At 32.1% G+C, this 14,941-nt stretch overlaps 1 protein-coding gene across 1 annotated transcript; it reads left to right on the top strand.

Annotated features, from left to right (window-relative positions):
• Nucleotides 1-6,792: 6,792 nt before the first annotated feature.
• Nucleotides 6,793-10,042, top strand: LOC127098304 (ATP-dependent Clp protease proteolytic subunit-related protein 1, chloroplastic). Its single transcript, XM_051036864.1, has 9 exons — nt 6,793-7,062; nt 7,553-7,668; nt 7,840-8,040; nt 8,166-8,270; nt 8,374-8,436; nt 8,558-8,669; nt 9,202-9,263; nt 9,366-9,548; nt 9,635-10,042. Exons 1-9 carry the CDS (start codon nt 6,879-6,881, stop codon nt 9,713-9,715), a joined length of 1,107 nt encoding a protein of 368 aa, XP_050892821.1. The 5' UTR covers nt 6,793-6,878; the 3' UTR covers nt 9,716-10,042.
• The last annotated feature ends 4,899 nt before the right edge of the window (nt 10,043-14,941 follow it).

The raw sequence follows: 14,941 nt of genomic DNA, 5'->3' as shown, positions 1-14,941 counted from the left end.
AAACTTATGTAGGATCACTTAAAGTTTAATTCCTTTTTAATCAATCTCAATCTTAAAAAATCAACTCACTCTAAATCAATTACTCAAAGACACACTAAATATTTGCAAACAAAAAGTGTATCTACTACAAGTGAAAGGTTCTAACATGTCAATACTTTCAAAGGGTGTACTGAAGGACCAAAGTCACGTTAGTACTAAACAATTGAAGCTCACATTTAATTTTATTTTTCTTTTATTGTTTCTCTTTGCAATCTCAAAATATTTTATAAAACAAATTCAAAATTTCACTCTAACCCTTCACAATTCTTCAGAATTTATATTCCATACTTTTATTGTTTAAACATGATCCCTTTTATATTTTGATAACTTATAACCTGCATAATTTATTTTATTTAGTCTATGGTATGTAGTGATTGAAGAAGAAAATTCATGTCAAATCATCTTCTGATGATATATCGGTTTTCGATCAATTATTTATGCAGAGAATTCAGTATAGTTCCCAGTTGGCAGCGATTGAAGAACAAAATTTATGTCAAATCGTCTTCTGGTGATATTTCGATTTTCGATTAATTGTTTCTGCAGAGGATTCAATATATTTTCCAGTTTGCGTTATTTCAATATCTCTGTCTTGAAGATTACATGTACATACATTTTGTTTTTCTCTTTACATCATTCTTTGATTTTTTCCCGACATTATAGATTTTGTTTCAATACTTTGTACATATTTCAATTCTTCTTACAATTTGAATAATGTATGAAAAGAATATTGCATCGCATTTGTACGTTGTTTGTTACATCAATAGAATTTACTGTTTTGGAAAATTACGATGATGCTTTCTTTGATATGTTATGATTCTTTATTGCTCATCGGTTTTTATTGCCACTGAAAATGAGAATATATTCAAGTAGTACTTCGAAAATAATTAGCTATAACAGTTAAAAAGTAAAACTGATATTTTTAAGGTCTACTGTTGGACATGGATGACAAATAGTTAATTTTTTTAGAATCTATCTTTTTATTAATTACTATCATCCAAACGGGCACTCCGATGCCCGTTTGTCCGCTTTTCTTCATATTACTATCAATTTTTAAGACTATGACTAGAGCTTATTAATAAAAACTGTAGTTTATTCTTAACACAAACTAAAAATGTAAAAACAAACAAAAAAAATGGAGTAATTTACGTTTTTTTTTTGTAAAATAATAAAAAATTCAAACTATAATTAGTAAACTTTTGACTAACAAAAAAAAATTGTTTAAATGTATTATAGTTTTGTATGAAAATGTTTTATCTTACATGGTATTGAATAATTTCTCCTTGCACAACTTCGAACCATTATAGATAATGCATTATGAAAATTTACAAAGAATAAAAGAATGAAATAACATGTTAAAAAGGGTAGAGAGATAGCAAGAGAGTAGATAAATTGAGTGAGATATGAAAAGATATATTAAATATTCATCTGTGACATATGATCAAAATAAATACTTTTTTAGATTAATTGTTATGCACTGTCAGTGTAAAAAGTTTTACACTGTCAATGTATCACAATCATCCGTTTGTATTACTTTTTAAGTGGTTAAAATTAAAGTCAAACATGTTAAATAAATCAATGGTTGTGATTAAGTGACAGTGTAAAAAATCTTTACACTGTCAGTGTATATCAATTAAATTCATATTTTTTTTATCAAAACACTATCTTTTCTCACTATATTTTTTAATTAATTTATATCTACAAACTATCTATAACTAAAATTGACTTAGTTTTTTATATAATTAAGTTACACTGACTCAATTTCTCACACCATTTTACATTCAAATGCTTAGTTAATATAAAATATTTTTATTTATTTTTCCAACATGTTTCTTTTTATTGGTTATCCATTTTTGATTTATTTTGCATATTTTCTTCTTTGTATTTTTTATTTTTTAGTTTAGATTTATATTTTTAACATATGTTTTACAAATATCATTTTTGGAGTAACTTTTTTCTAAAAGATATATTTATTTTAAAGAAAATCTATATTTACTACTATTTTCAACATAAATAGTGAATTTATGTTGCTTATAAATTACATACGTGTTTGGCAGTCACATTAACAAAATGGAAAATAATACCCGTCAAATATCCAGTCAACAACAAAGGTCAAGAAAGACCGAAAATGAAAGGAAAAGGAGACAAAATATGAGCAACGAGCAGATAGAAAATCATTTGTCGAGACGACGTGAAAATTATAGGCGGCGAAAAGAGCAAGAGAAACAAGCTCAAACATTTCGTATTATAAACAGCCAGTCGAGAGTTTCATTTCAAATTTTTATAAATATGACTTTTCCAAGATCACTCTTTCAAGGAACTCATGATAGTGAAGCCGACCCAAGTAGAATTACACATGTTAATGATGTTGCACTTGGTTGGTGATGATCAATATAAACATTATATATTACATTGTATAATTTTGTTCACTTTCCTCATATCTCATTTTATATATTTAAACTCACAGATCGCAATTGCACATAATCAACGAAACAACACGAGTCAATCCGATACAGGTATAAGGGATATTGTTCTAAGTATGCGAGTAGTAGTTTTTACACATGTATATATATTAATTATTATTTTTGTATCAGATGATATGGATGTTGATGAAACTTTGGAGGATGCAGTAATATCATATGTTAACATGGATGCCAGAGAAAATGGTGCATCATCATGTCGCCCTCAAGGTATATTCATAAACATTTTGTGTCAAATAAATATAGCTTTTACTCAAGTGACATAAAATTTAAAATCATGTAATATTAAAATATTCTAATTGAGGCATCTTGTGTATATTTTTTATTTGTATTTTAGATTTTAGATAATATTTAGTAATCAATATCAAACTCATGCCTGTAGAATCAGGATATGATTTTCGAGCAAAGCATAATATTGCTAGAAATTTCAAAAATAACATGATGGTGGCAAAATCCCGGCTGCCTCATCCAATCACCTGTAGACACTGCAATGCAAGATTGTTTCATCATGAATCACGTGACACATGTTGCACTTGTGGAAAGTTATCATTTTCACGAGTTAATGCTCCTATAAAATTACAACAATTATTTTTGGATGGTTCAGTTGAAGGAAAACATTTTAGGCAACATATTCGAAGTTATAATCATGTGCTCTTATTCACTTCAATTGGTGTTCACGTTGATGAGAATATTCTTGCATGTGGTCGTGGTGTATACACATTTCGTGCTCAAGGTGCTTTTTACCATAACATAGGAGATTTCTGTCCAAATGAGAGTGTCAGGCTGCGTTTCTAACAAATATACATCTACGACACCGATAATGAGCTACATAATAGAATGCAGGAAAATCCACAACTGCACCAAAATGTAGTTCATAAATTACAGAAAATGCTCCATCAGTTTAATCATTTTGTAATTAGGTTCAAGCAACTGTCACTACTTCCAAATGTCAGTGAATATAGCTTCATGCTTAAGGAGTATCCAAGTAATTATCATCAATATAATCTTCCAACTGCAGAACAAGTTGCAACAATTATTATTGGATGTGATGCAGATTCTATGGAGTATGGAAGGGATATTAATGTCATTCGTCATGATGGAAATCTCAAGAAAGTTCAAGAGACAAATTGATATTATGTTCCTTTGCAATACCCTTTATTGTTTCCATTTGGGACGCATGGTTGGGACGTCAACACAACAAATTATAATGGACGAAGAGTGTCATGTCGAGCATATTATAATTACATGCTTCAGGTAAATTTAGATTAACTTTAGTAGATAGTATACTTGGCTAAGCATTGTTTTAAAAACTTTACATTTAGCATCGACATTTTTTTTCAATCAACTATAGATTCACCCAAATGATCGATAAATGTTGGTAAATGCGTGTCGACTATTGCACAATATGTTGTAGACAATTATGTCAAAATTGAATCAGGGAAGTTAAAGTGGATTAAAGAGCACCAAAGTGATATACGTGATGAATTGTACCAAGGTTTACACGATGCTTTGCATGTTGGTGAAACTAATGTAGGTACAAATTCATATAGCATAAATATACAATTTTTGATTAATAATTAATTGTACTTCTAATGTTAATCATTCATGTATTCTAATACTAATGCATTTTACGAATCGTCATAGAAAACATTGGAAAAAGAACAATATTGCCATAATCATTTATTGGCGATCGTCGAGACATGACACAGTGTTATGAAGATGGCATGACTATTATTATTAATGGCGGTAAACTAGATATTTTTCTAACAATGACATGCAATCCTTCTTGAAGTGAGATAACATCAGAACTTTTTCCTTTTCAAACACCACAAGATCGTCCAAATTTGCTAACAAGAATATTTTGTTCGAAATTCGAGCAATTGAAGGATGATACTATTAATAAAGGAGTCTTCGAAAAAGTTAAAAGCCACATGTATGTCACTGAATTTCAAAAGCGAGGGTTGTCGCATGTGCATATGTTTTTGGTCTTAGAAAGTTACGACAAGTTACGTGACCCAAAAGATTATGATAGTATGGTAAGAGAAGAAATACCTAAATTAAAATGCGAACCACAGTTGCATGAAGTTGTTGTAAAACATATGATCCACGAACATTGCAGTATAATCAACTGAAAGTCTCAATGTATGAAAGAAGAACATTGTAAAAAAAGGTATCTCAAACAATTATTGGATGAAACATGTCAAGGAACTGACTCATATCCCGAGTATAGGAGAAAGTTTGATGAATCTATATCGTTAGGTAGAGATAGGTTTATCGATAATAGATGGGTGGTTCCTTATAACCCTTGGTTACTGTTAAAGTATGATTGTCACATTAATGTAGAGATTTGCAGTAGCATTAAAAATAGCAAGTATCTATATAAATATGTGTACAAGGGCCCTGATCGTGTGGCTATGGAGGTTCATAAAGGATCATGTAAGGATGAAGTTCAGTAATATGTAGATGCAAGATGGATTTGTGCTCCTGAGGCATTATGGAAAATATTTTGATTCACTATTTACCGATTACATCTTTCAGTTGAAAGATTGCAGATCCATTTGCCCAACCGCCATCAAGTACGCTTTTATGATCATCATCAAATTGCAAATGTGTTAAATAATGAATGCAACTCCAAAACAATGCTCACATGATTCTTTGCATTGAATCTGCGAGATCCACAAGCAGGAAATTATCTGTATAGAGAGATTCTAGAGTATTATTGTTGGAACAAACGGGACATGGAATGATATCGTAGGCGGTCAACAGGAAAATTTATCGGGAGAATCTATACGATATCACCTTCAGAGGGAGAGAAGTTTCACTTGTGATTGTTGTTATCTCATGTCACAGGTCCAACTAGTTGGGAATATCTTCTTACAAATAATGACACGACTTTCAATATATTTAAAAAATCAACCGAGGATAGGGGATTTCTAGAGACTGATCATAGTATTTGTGATTGTTTGGTTGAGGTTACGAGTCTCCGAATGCCATATGCTTTACAGATGTTATTCGTGACGATTTTAATATTTTGTGAACCTACTAATGTTAGAGGCCTTTGGAGACTCACACATTGATTCCCATTTTGGTTACACGACATACCAAGATTATATTGTATTCTTTATATCATAACTAAATATAAATTTCTTTTGCTTTAATATACAACTAAACTAGAACACAGTGAAATCTTCCAATTATGTAAGGAGTTGAGACGAAATAATGTTGAAACTTGCTTCGACATAAAAGTAAGTTATACTTAATCATTTATTTTATGCCTTTATGTTAGATATCAATTGAGTCATATTTATTCTCACTATTCTTATGTAATAAATTTTAGATATGAGACTTTGAAGATAAAATGGAACACATGGAAGGATGAACAAACAATTTCATCCATCGACAAATTCGACAATAAGGTGTATTTACCTTTTCCGCAATACATATAAAAAATTGTTTCTTACATTTTCACCACTCTTTCACTAACATTTTTATCATCCTTATTGAAACAGGTCAAACGTCTAAAAATTTACTCTATTAATTGGAACTCCACATTGATAACAGATAAAACACAACTTTGAAAAATGGTGAAAAGAGAAATAATATCTCAAATGATGGAGATGTTTTTATTTTATTCAATTAAGAATATTTTTACTCTAGAATATTTTTGAATGTTTGAATTTAACTTCTAGTAGTTGTTTATGTAAATAAAACCATATATATTTACTAAGTCCATTATTTTCATTTTTACCAGAAATCCAGGTGATTCAGAAACAAATCATAGTGGTTGTTCTACCAAATCTAGACTAAAATAAAATATCTCCATTCTCCATGTATATATTTATCTGTGTCATAATAAATCATATTATATTCAAACGAGTCAAATATTTTGAATATATTTCTTTGATAATATGGCATTTCGTCATGTATTTATAGTTTTTTAAATCTCAAGAGCGCATTGATAAAGGGATGTACGGAGAATTGATTCGAATTTTTATAAGATAAAAGAAACTATATTACACTACTTACTATTAATTTTACTATCTTTTTATCTAAAAATTTCTAATTTAAGAATCTCACATTTTTTCTTTACTACAAAAAAATAATTATAGAAAAAAGATAATATTTTTAATAAAGATTTTATATTCGATATTTCTCTTAAAAATAATATTATTTATAATTCGACGGACAATTAAGAAAATTTTGTTTTTGGAGGACTATGAAAAATGTATAATTTTATTAAATTTGTGTTTTTGGAGGGCTATGAAAACTTTGTTAAGAAAACAATAACCATGTATTATTTATCTTAAAAACCGTGGTGAACGGAGCATACCCTAACCATTTCCATTCCATTTCTCACTCCCAATGTCCTCTTCTCTCTCCACCCCTTTCATCCACCATTCTTCAACTCTTCGCCATGGAACCAACCCTTTCCCTTTTCCTCACGCCGCTTCCACTCCCAAACCGCAACGCTTCAAGCCTTTCTCCGCAAAGTGCTCTCTCGACCACATCCCCAAGCAATTCAGACAGGAAAATCTCAAAGATGGATGTCAGTTTTTTCTTCACTTTCTCTTTTCCTAATGCTAATTTACTTGATTGGATTTTGTTTCGGTTATTATAGTAAAATCCACCACTTCAAGAAGTGGTTTCTTTGACAAAATTGATTTTTTTTTTTGTTGCAGTTTTTAGGGTTTTATTCATGTGTGTTTTGATTTGTTCATGTTCATGGATTTATTAATTCAGTATACCGACTCTAGAATCCTACTGTTTACCCCGTTAATTTTTGAAATAAAAATTTATACCCCTTAAATTAGTGTACGGTTGGAGCACTTAGAATTGAGTCTGGATGTGTAGAATTGATTTTGACATGATTGGTTACTCTGGAGTAGAATTGATGTACTGCAATTAATATTGATGAGAGATTCAGGAAGGGTAGAGGGAAACTAACTAACCCAAATGATAAATATATTCAAAGTGGTACTTTTTCAAAACTTTAGTGCCTAACCCCCAACCTTGACTTTTATCCGATTAATATGCAGTGATAGACAACTACAAGAATGTTCCTCAGTTTCTATATGGTCTTACTCCCTCACAAATGGACATGTTCGTGTCTGCAGACAATCCTATGAACAAGATGTCTCAATGTGTCACAGAGGTTCTCATCATTTATATCCTCTTGATATTATCAAAGTCACTGATTTACTAAAGATTTTTTTTTCTATTAATAGAATAATTATTGATTGAGGGTTGATTTGCAAAGTAACCAAGTTTTATCACAGCATGTTTAACTGGTTAGAAGTGCTCTTAGTATTTGTGATTATGGCAGGAAAGCATTTCATCTGCCCAAAGTTATTTGGATCATAGTGGAATGAGTAGTATATCTAGCATGGACAATAATGGCTCTAGAAGGACCAGCATGAGTGTTAGTATGTATAGAGGAGGTGGTAGGGGGAGAAGGCCTAGGAAGTCTCCTCCGGATTTGCCTTCTTTTCTGTTGGATTCTCGGATAGTTTATCTTGGTTTGCCGGTAAGTATCGTGAAATGTTTGTTTTGATATCAGTGATTACTTTTTTTTTACTGCCTATGTATGTAGAAATATATTGTCTACCTTTTATACTAGTCATCTTGATATTCCCTTTCCGATTCATACAGATTGTACCAGCTGTGGCAGAACTTATTGTGGCTCAACTTATGTGGTTGGATTATGATAACCCTACGAAGCCTGTTCACTTATATATTAATTCATATGGGACTCAGGTAAGTGTTAATAGTCATTGTTCTAAAATTTCTCCTCGACCCTTGTAATATATGATGTGGTTATTTGTATCAATGGCTGATCTTTCCTTTATTTCTGGTTTAGAATGTGAAGAATGAGACAGTGGGAGCAGAAACCGATGCTTATTCTATAGCTGATATGATGGCTGTAAGTTATCATGAATCACATACCCCTTTTACACACATCGCAATGTTGTGTTTTGGTTTATCACTTTGAACTCACTGTAACTTCTCTTATTAATCCTTTTTTTTCTTCTTTTGATCTGTAGTATGTCAAATCTGAAATCTATACCGTGAATATGGCCGTGGCGTTTGGCCAAGCAGCAATGCTTCTGTCTCTTGGAAAAAAGGGTTATCGCGCTTTACTGCCAAATGCATCCAGTAAGAATCCTATCTGTGTAAACTTTTGAAAAATATTGCTTGATTGCGCTTGAATCTGAATAGTGAATAATTTGTGGTTTTGTGCTGTATTACATGAATGATTTGTACAATATTTATTTACAAGGTTGAAGGAATCAATCCCAAATGTTGTGATTAGCCTTAGGATCAGCTGACTAAAGAAACTACCAAATATAATCAGTGTCTCTACAAACTAACAATATTACAACAATTACTTACAAATTTTATTGTCTTTTTGGAACTGCAAACTAATGCTTCTTTCTAAGTTCTATAAATAATGATTCACGAATAAATTTGGAGAATGGACAAAAGTGTTCATTTCTGCAATGAGTTTGAATTAGGGATATTTCTTACGTGTCGGTTGGATTCTTGTCTTGGTTTTCTGTATAAAGTAGCGAGATACATTATTGTATACTTTTCATTTTACAGATTTGGTGGAGTATAAGGATATTTGATTTTAAGCATTGCTGTTTTTTTCTTTCTAACTGTGGGCTCTAACTTTTTTTTATCGCAGCTAAAGTATTTCTCCCGAAAGTGCACAGATCAAGTGGTTCTGTCTCAGATATGTGGATTAAGGTATGTGAACTCTATACATGTTTGTTGTCTTCTCTCACTTTATCGTCTCTATCACTGTTTTTGACGTTCTATCTATTGATTATACCGGCAAATACATAACAGGCAAAAGAGCTGGAGGCAAATTCTGACTATTACATAGAGCTGTTGGCAAAAGGAACAGGGAAATCAAAGGAAGTAATTGCTAAAGACATCCAGAGGACAAGATATTTCCGAGCTCAGGAGGCCATAGACTATGGTCTTGCTGACAGAATATTGGACGAAGGGGCTAATTCATATGAGAAGCGGGTAATAAATATTTCGCTGATATGAATGTTTTAATTTCCTTAAATCTTTCACGCATTATATATTCTAAGAGTTACTTTCTTGATCAGGATTATAATGAATTGCGTGCTATAAGAGCACTTGAGAGAGGTGGCGGGAACCCTCAAGCCGCCGCTCCTTCGGGAGTTTAGGTAATTTCACACACAAAAACATTAGGTCACTTGTTCTGTTCCCTATCCAATACCTTTAAACGGTGTTAGTGGGTTTGGTTTAAGTTGAGGGCTAAGCAGCTATCTTCTTATATCAAAGCCAAATGGAATTTGCACCGGTTAATGTACTTATGTTACTTGAATTACCAGTGCTTTATTTCAACTGAAGAAAATTACTAGGCCTGGGGGATTATTTTCGTATGTTGTAAATATCAAACCGTTATCAATGTGATGAACTTATGGCTGCATTAGAACATTCTATACACCTTTGTTTAATTTTTGTGATATAAAAGGCAGGTTCCAAGTTTATGTGAATGTGTCATTTTTGTGATATAGAAGGCAGGTTCCAAAGTTTAGATTAGTTTCTATCTTCACAAGTTTATAAATGATGTTTGATAAAATCATCCAAATAGTCTATAGCTCATATTTGAGCACCATATACAACCGGAGTTGCTGCTTGTTGCTATAGTTCATAATTAATAATTAGCAACTTCTTTTATTTCTTTAAATATTTTTATGAGAAAAAAAAATGAAAACAATACCAAAGTTAAAAAGAAAAATGAAAGATTTTTTTTTTAAATAACCAAGTTTTTCAAAAATAATCACTTTTCAATTATCCCCTAAGCATGCCATTGAATCAAGGATAGCAATTGATGTACTCTTTTATGTGGCGGATGTTTTGAATATTAATTTTTTATTTATAAATTTTTTATATTATATTTAAATAAAATTGAAATAAAAAAGTAAATAAAAATGATTAATAATATTATGATATAAAATTAAAATATACAATAGTTGACAAGAAAATCAATGATCCGTCCGATTAAAACGTCTCATGTTTCACATTCTGGTGCGTTAGCCTGTCTTTAAGGTCTTCCACGATTTTTTTGACGTGTTTGAGATTTTTGAGGGCTGATATGATGCAATGGTGGTTGGTGGAAGGTCCGGTGGAAGGTCCAACGGTATGTGACATATTTGTCATCATTTCTCCTCAATAGTTGAGAGGGTTGCTGTCAGCGGTACTATCGTAATTGAGTTCGGTATCCATGTTGTCGTAGTTGGGTTGTTGTTGTTGGGTTGTTTGTGGACAGTATGGTTGTCCGAATTGAATCATTTTGGAAACGAAACATTGGTCATGTGGTGTAAGAAAGTCAAACAATGGTTGGGTGATGCGGCGATGAGATGTTTGGGTGTTCATAAGTGGATGGTTATGGTGAGATAAGGTTGAATCGTATGAATCATCTGGGTTATAAACAGATGTGGTGGTTGTGTATGGTTGTTGATCGTAAGGGTTTGGTTCCTGGTTTTGAGTTTGGGTGTGTGACATGAATTGGTTGCGAGATTGCGTGTTTGGTGGTTGGGTGTATATGTTATGGTGATGGTGTGAGGTTGGTCATTTGGTTAGGGTGAATTGACATTGTTCTTGGGTTTGGTAAGAGTGTGGGGTTGGTTGTTGGGCGTATGATGACGAAACTCGTTGGTGTGGATCAATCAAATACCTTGACTCAGACACAAACTGTGGCGTTGTAATCGATCTAAACCAAGCCATATAATGTTGAGTTTGCTTAGCATCACGTATGATTGATTCGTTTAAGACGTGTTGACGTTGATTCCTCCAATGACGATACATCTCTTTAGTGAAGTCTCTCCAATTGGAATAATCCTATTGACCATCGACTCTTTGTTGATGTCAATCTTCCAAACACGCCGAAGGTTCTGGAATTCGTTGTTGCATGCCGAACTTCAATTTCACACGATCACTCTGGTGCATCTCCACAGTAGTGAACCAGGTAATTAATGTTTTTGCTGTCCAAACTACAACATCATCGTGGTTAAACTGATGGCCAAGACCCAGATACGACACCCAGATAAACTGTATAAAATTGACATGATTAGAGGATATGTAATTTGATAAATTTTTTAAAATCAAAAGTAGAGTTGTTTAGTAGTAATACATCGTCTGGTCTAAAAAATTTACGATATACTACTACAACGTGTTTGGGACACTTGTTATAGTTCATCCCCTGAACTGACCACCTAGATTGAAAAGATTGAAAATATATTAGTTACAGTCGGTTGTAGTATAAAGTCTAGCAAATTAGAAGAATTAAGATAAACTTACTTTGTTGCGTAGGGGAATGTGAATGACTTCTCGTTGACCGGGGCGAGTGACGACATTCTTGACCAACCCCATGCTTGTAGCAAATAGACGCAAGAATAAAATGTACAAGAATTTTTTTTTTGCATTTTTACACAACAAACTATATAGATGGGACAAAACAGTTGAACCCCAACTATATGTGCCTACTTTATTTATGTTTCCTAACAATGACAAATACATAATATTCACTGTATTACCAATACTTTAAAGAAATAAAAAAGTAGGTAGGTTGAGTGTTGTAGACAATGTAGATAGTGTCACACCCTGTTGACCTTAAATCACGGATTCCGTACATTCATCATAGTTGCCACATCTCTACATAGCATACCATGCATTCCATACCGCATAGTGCCTAGATTATCAGTCGAAATAATTTTTTCGGATCTACAGGCAAACCGGTTGAATTAATCGACGAATGTGCGTCAAATCAGTGGACATAATTTTTTTAAATCAAGCTTCCAGACATCAACTTTATTAATCTACGTTTCGCGTAGTTTAATCTGGTATGCTCGATTTATTTTTCAGCTAATTTTTTGGACACTTTTTGATCAGCTCGAATCTGTTTAACCGGTCAAAATTTATTTCAAAATTAAAAGAAACGCTGTATTTTTCCAATAAATTTATTTCGCACTGATCATTTTGGTGCATTCATTTTAATTTTTCGAGCACTTTTGTGCCCAATTTTTTTTTTCATTTTGGGTCCATTTATTTTTCTCTTTTTGCCAAAATGTTCTAAATAAATAAATAGAATTTTCTATGTTTTTGTTTCGAATTTATTTTGATTATTTAAATTAATATTTTATTTTTAATTTGATTTGTTTCTAACTCATTTTTACTCTAATAATACTTATTAAGGACTTTTTGATCATTGTAAAACTCACACAATCCTACTAGTCCCTACTATATATTATGTGTGGCTGATGAGAAAAAGAAACAACACCAAAAAGACAACGCAAAGCTCGGCGGCGCATTAACATGTACTCTCTCAATTTGAAGAAGTACTTTCCCATATGCTGTCATGGTTGTTGATACTTTATATGTTGTTTTCAAACTCTTTAGAACAAGTAGTGAAGGTTGATATGTTCTTGAATTGTTTTTCCTTGTTGTGAACTCATGAAATCGTAGAAAAATAGTGAGGAAGAAGAAGTGTAAAAATCCTATAAACTTTGATTTATCTATGTTTATTCTAACTAATTAATTTTAATCTTTTTTCAGCGAAAAAGAAAGCCACGTGGCCTCCTAGCAATGGTTGGTTTTTCACTTTGAAAAAATCTAACTTCCCATTTAACTCTTTATGATTGAGTTTTAATTAGTCTTACAATCACCTTTCTATGCAAGTCTAACTTGCATTCTTTTTATTTTTTAATTAGTTAATATTATTATTTATTTGATTTTCATTTTAATTCAATATAAATATTGGGTTGAGTTTTGGGCTCACATTTGGTTTTGTTTGCCCATTAATTCATACACCCTATTTTGCATTTGCACCCTCTTGTATTAGTTTCTTTTTTTTTAATAATTTTTTTCTCTTTTTTTATAGTTTAATTACTTAAAATAGAATTTATTTAATTGATTAAAAATTTATTTCGTTGAATAGATGATTAATTTTTTTAATTATTTATCTCTAATTACTAGGTGATTGTTTGATTATTTGTCTAATCTATTGCATTGCGATTTCAAAGTTAAAATTCAATTTGACTTTCGAGAACCGTTTGAATGCATATATTTGTTGCTCGGCTTTCTTTTAGTTTAATTCTTACATGAATCTACTCTAAGTTAGCTCATAGCTAAATTCAGTTGCTTTCGATTTCGGTTGATTTTCAGTCCCGTGGCTTACTCTTGGGCCTTCTTACAATGAGCTCTTAAGCAACATCAACTTAACTTTCAATAATTTCAAACCATTGTACTTTAATTATTTTAATTTATTATTTAAGACATTTTCATAATTAAAATTGGAAGAAAAAGATTATCTGGATGAAATATCCAGTCGTAATCCCGAATATTAGGCCTAAGTTGTAAGAGCTTGCAAGCCATAAGTATTCGTCTTCTCTGCAAAATATTTGTAAATATTCAAACGTATTTTTCTCAATAAAATCTGAAGAAAAAGATTACCTGGATGAAATATCCAGTCGTAATCCCGAATATTAGGCCGAAGTTGTGAGAGCTTGTAAGCCCTATGTATTCGTCTTCTCTTTAAAATATTTGTAAACATTCAAACGTCTTTTCTCAATAAAATTGAAAGAAAAAGATTACCTGGGTGAAAGGTCCAGACGTAGTCCCGTGTATTAGACCCAAGTTGTAAGAGCTTGCAAGTCATAAATACTCGTCTTTCAAACCCAAAAATACATCTAACCGATCAAACTCTTTTTCGCCGTTGTGCGATTGATCAGAAAAACCTTTTCATAAACGAAAGTCACCTTGTCTTAAGGTGATGTAAAACAATGCTTCGACCACAATTGTTGAGTTGAGATAAGTGACGTTTTTCCGAATGTTGATTTGTAAATCCATTCGATGTGATGTATACGTCCTCTCCTCATCTGTTTTGGGTAAAATAATGTTTCTCGTCGATCAATACAAGATAGCTTTCGCTAAAATCGACCAACAAACAAACATTTTCTATCCAAAACTACGTAAGCCTTGAATTCTCTATTGCACCCGGAGATACGTAGGAGCAGGATTTGTAAATCTTGTCAGGCCCATTAATAAAAAACTTAGGTTTAGTCCCCTTCGTTACAAAATCCAAAAACATCTTCTCTTTTCTTTTAATCCTATTATTCTTTCCCTCATAATAACTTGAGAAGCCTAACATTTCAAGCTAACACTAACACGCACAATTAACCTAATGGTTCCCGTTGAGTACAACGGACGTGAGGGGTGCTAATACCTTCCCCTTGCGTAATCGATTCCCGAACCCTGATTTGGTTGTGACGACCATAATCATTGTCGTTCTTTCTTGGGTTTTATCGATATTTCCCCTTTCTTTTTTAGGAATAAATATATGTTCAATGGCGACTCTGTTTAGTCCATCATGCGAGCGTGAGATTGCG

This window comes from Lathyrus oleraceus, chromosome 6 (assembly GCF_024323335.1).
Source record: "Lathyrus oleraceus cultivar Zhongwan6 chromosome 6, CAAS_Psat_ZW6_1.0, whole genome shotgun sequence".
NCBI lineage: Eukaryota > Viridiplantae > Streptophyta > Magnoliopsida > Fabales > Fabaceae > Lathyrus > Lathyrus oleraceus.
Note: the sequence above shows the minus strand (reverse complement) of the source record. Positions and strands in the feature narration are given on the sequence as shown.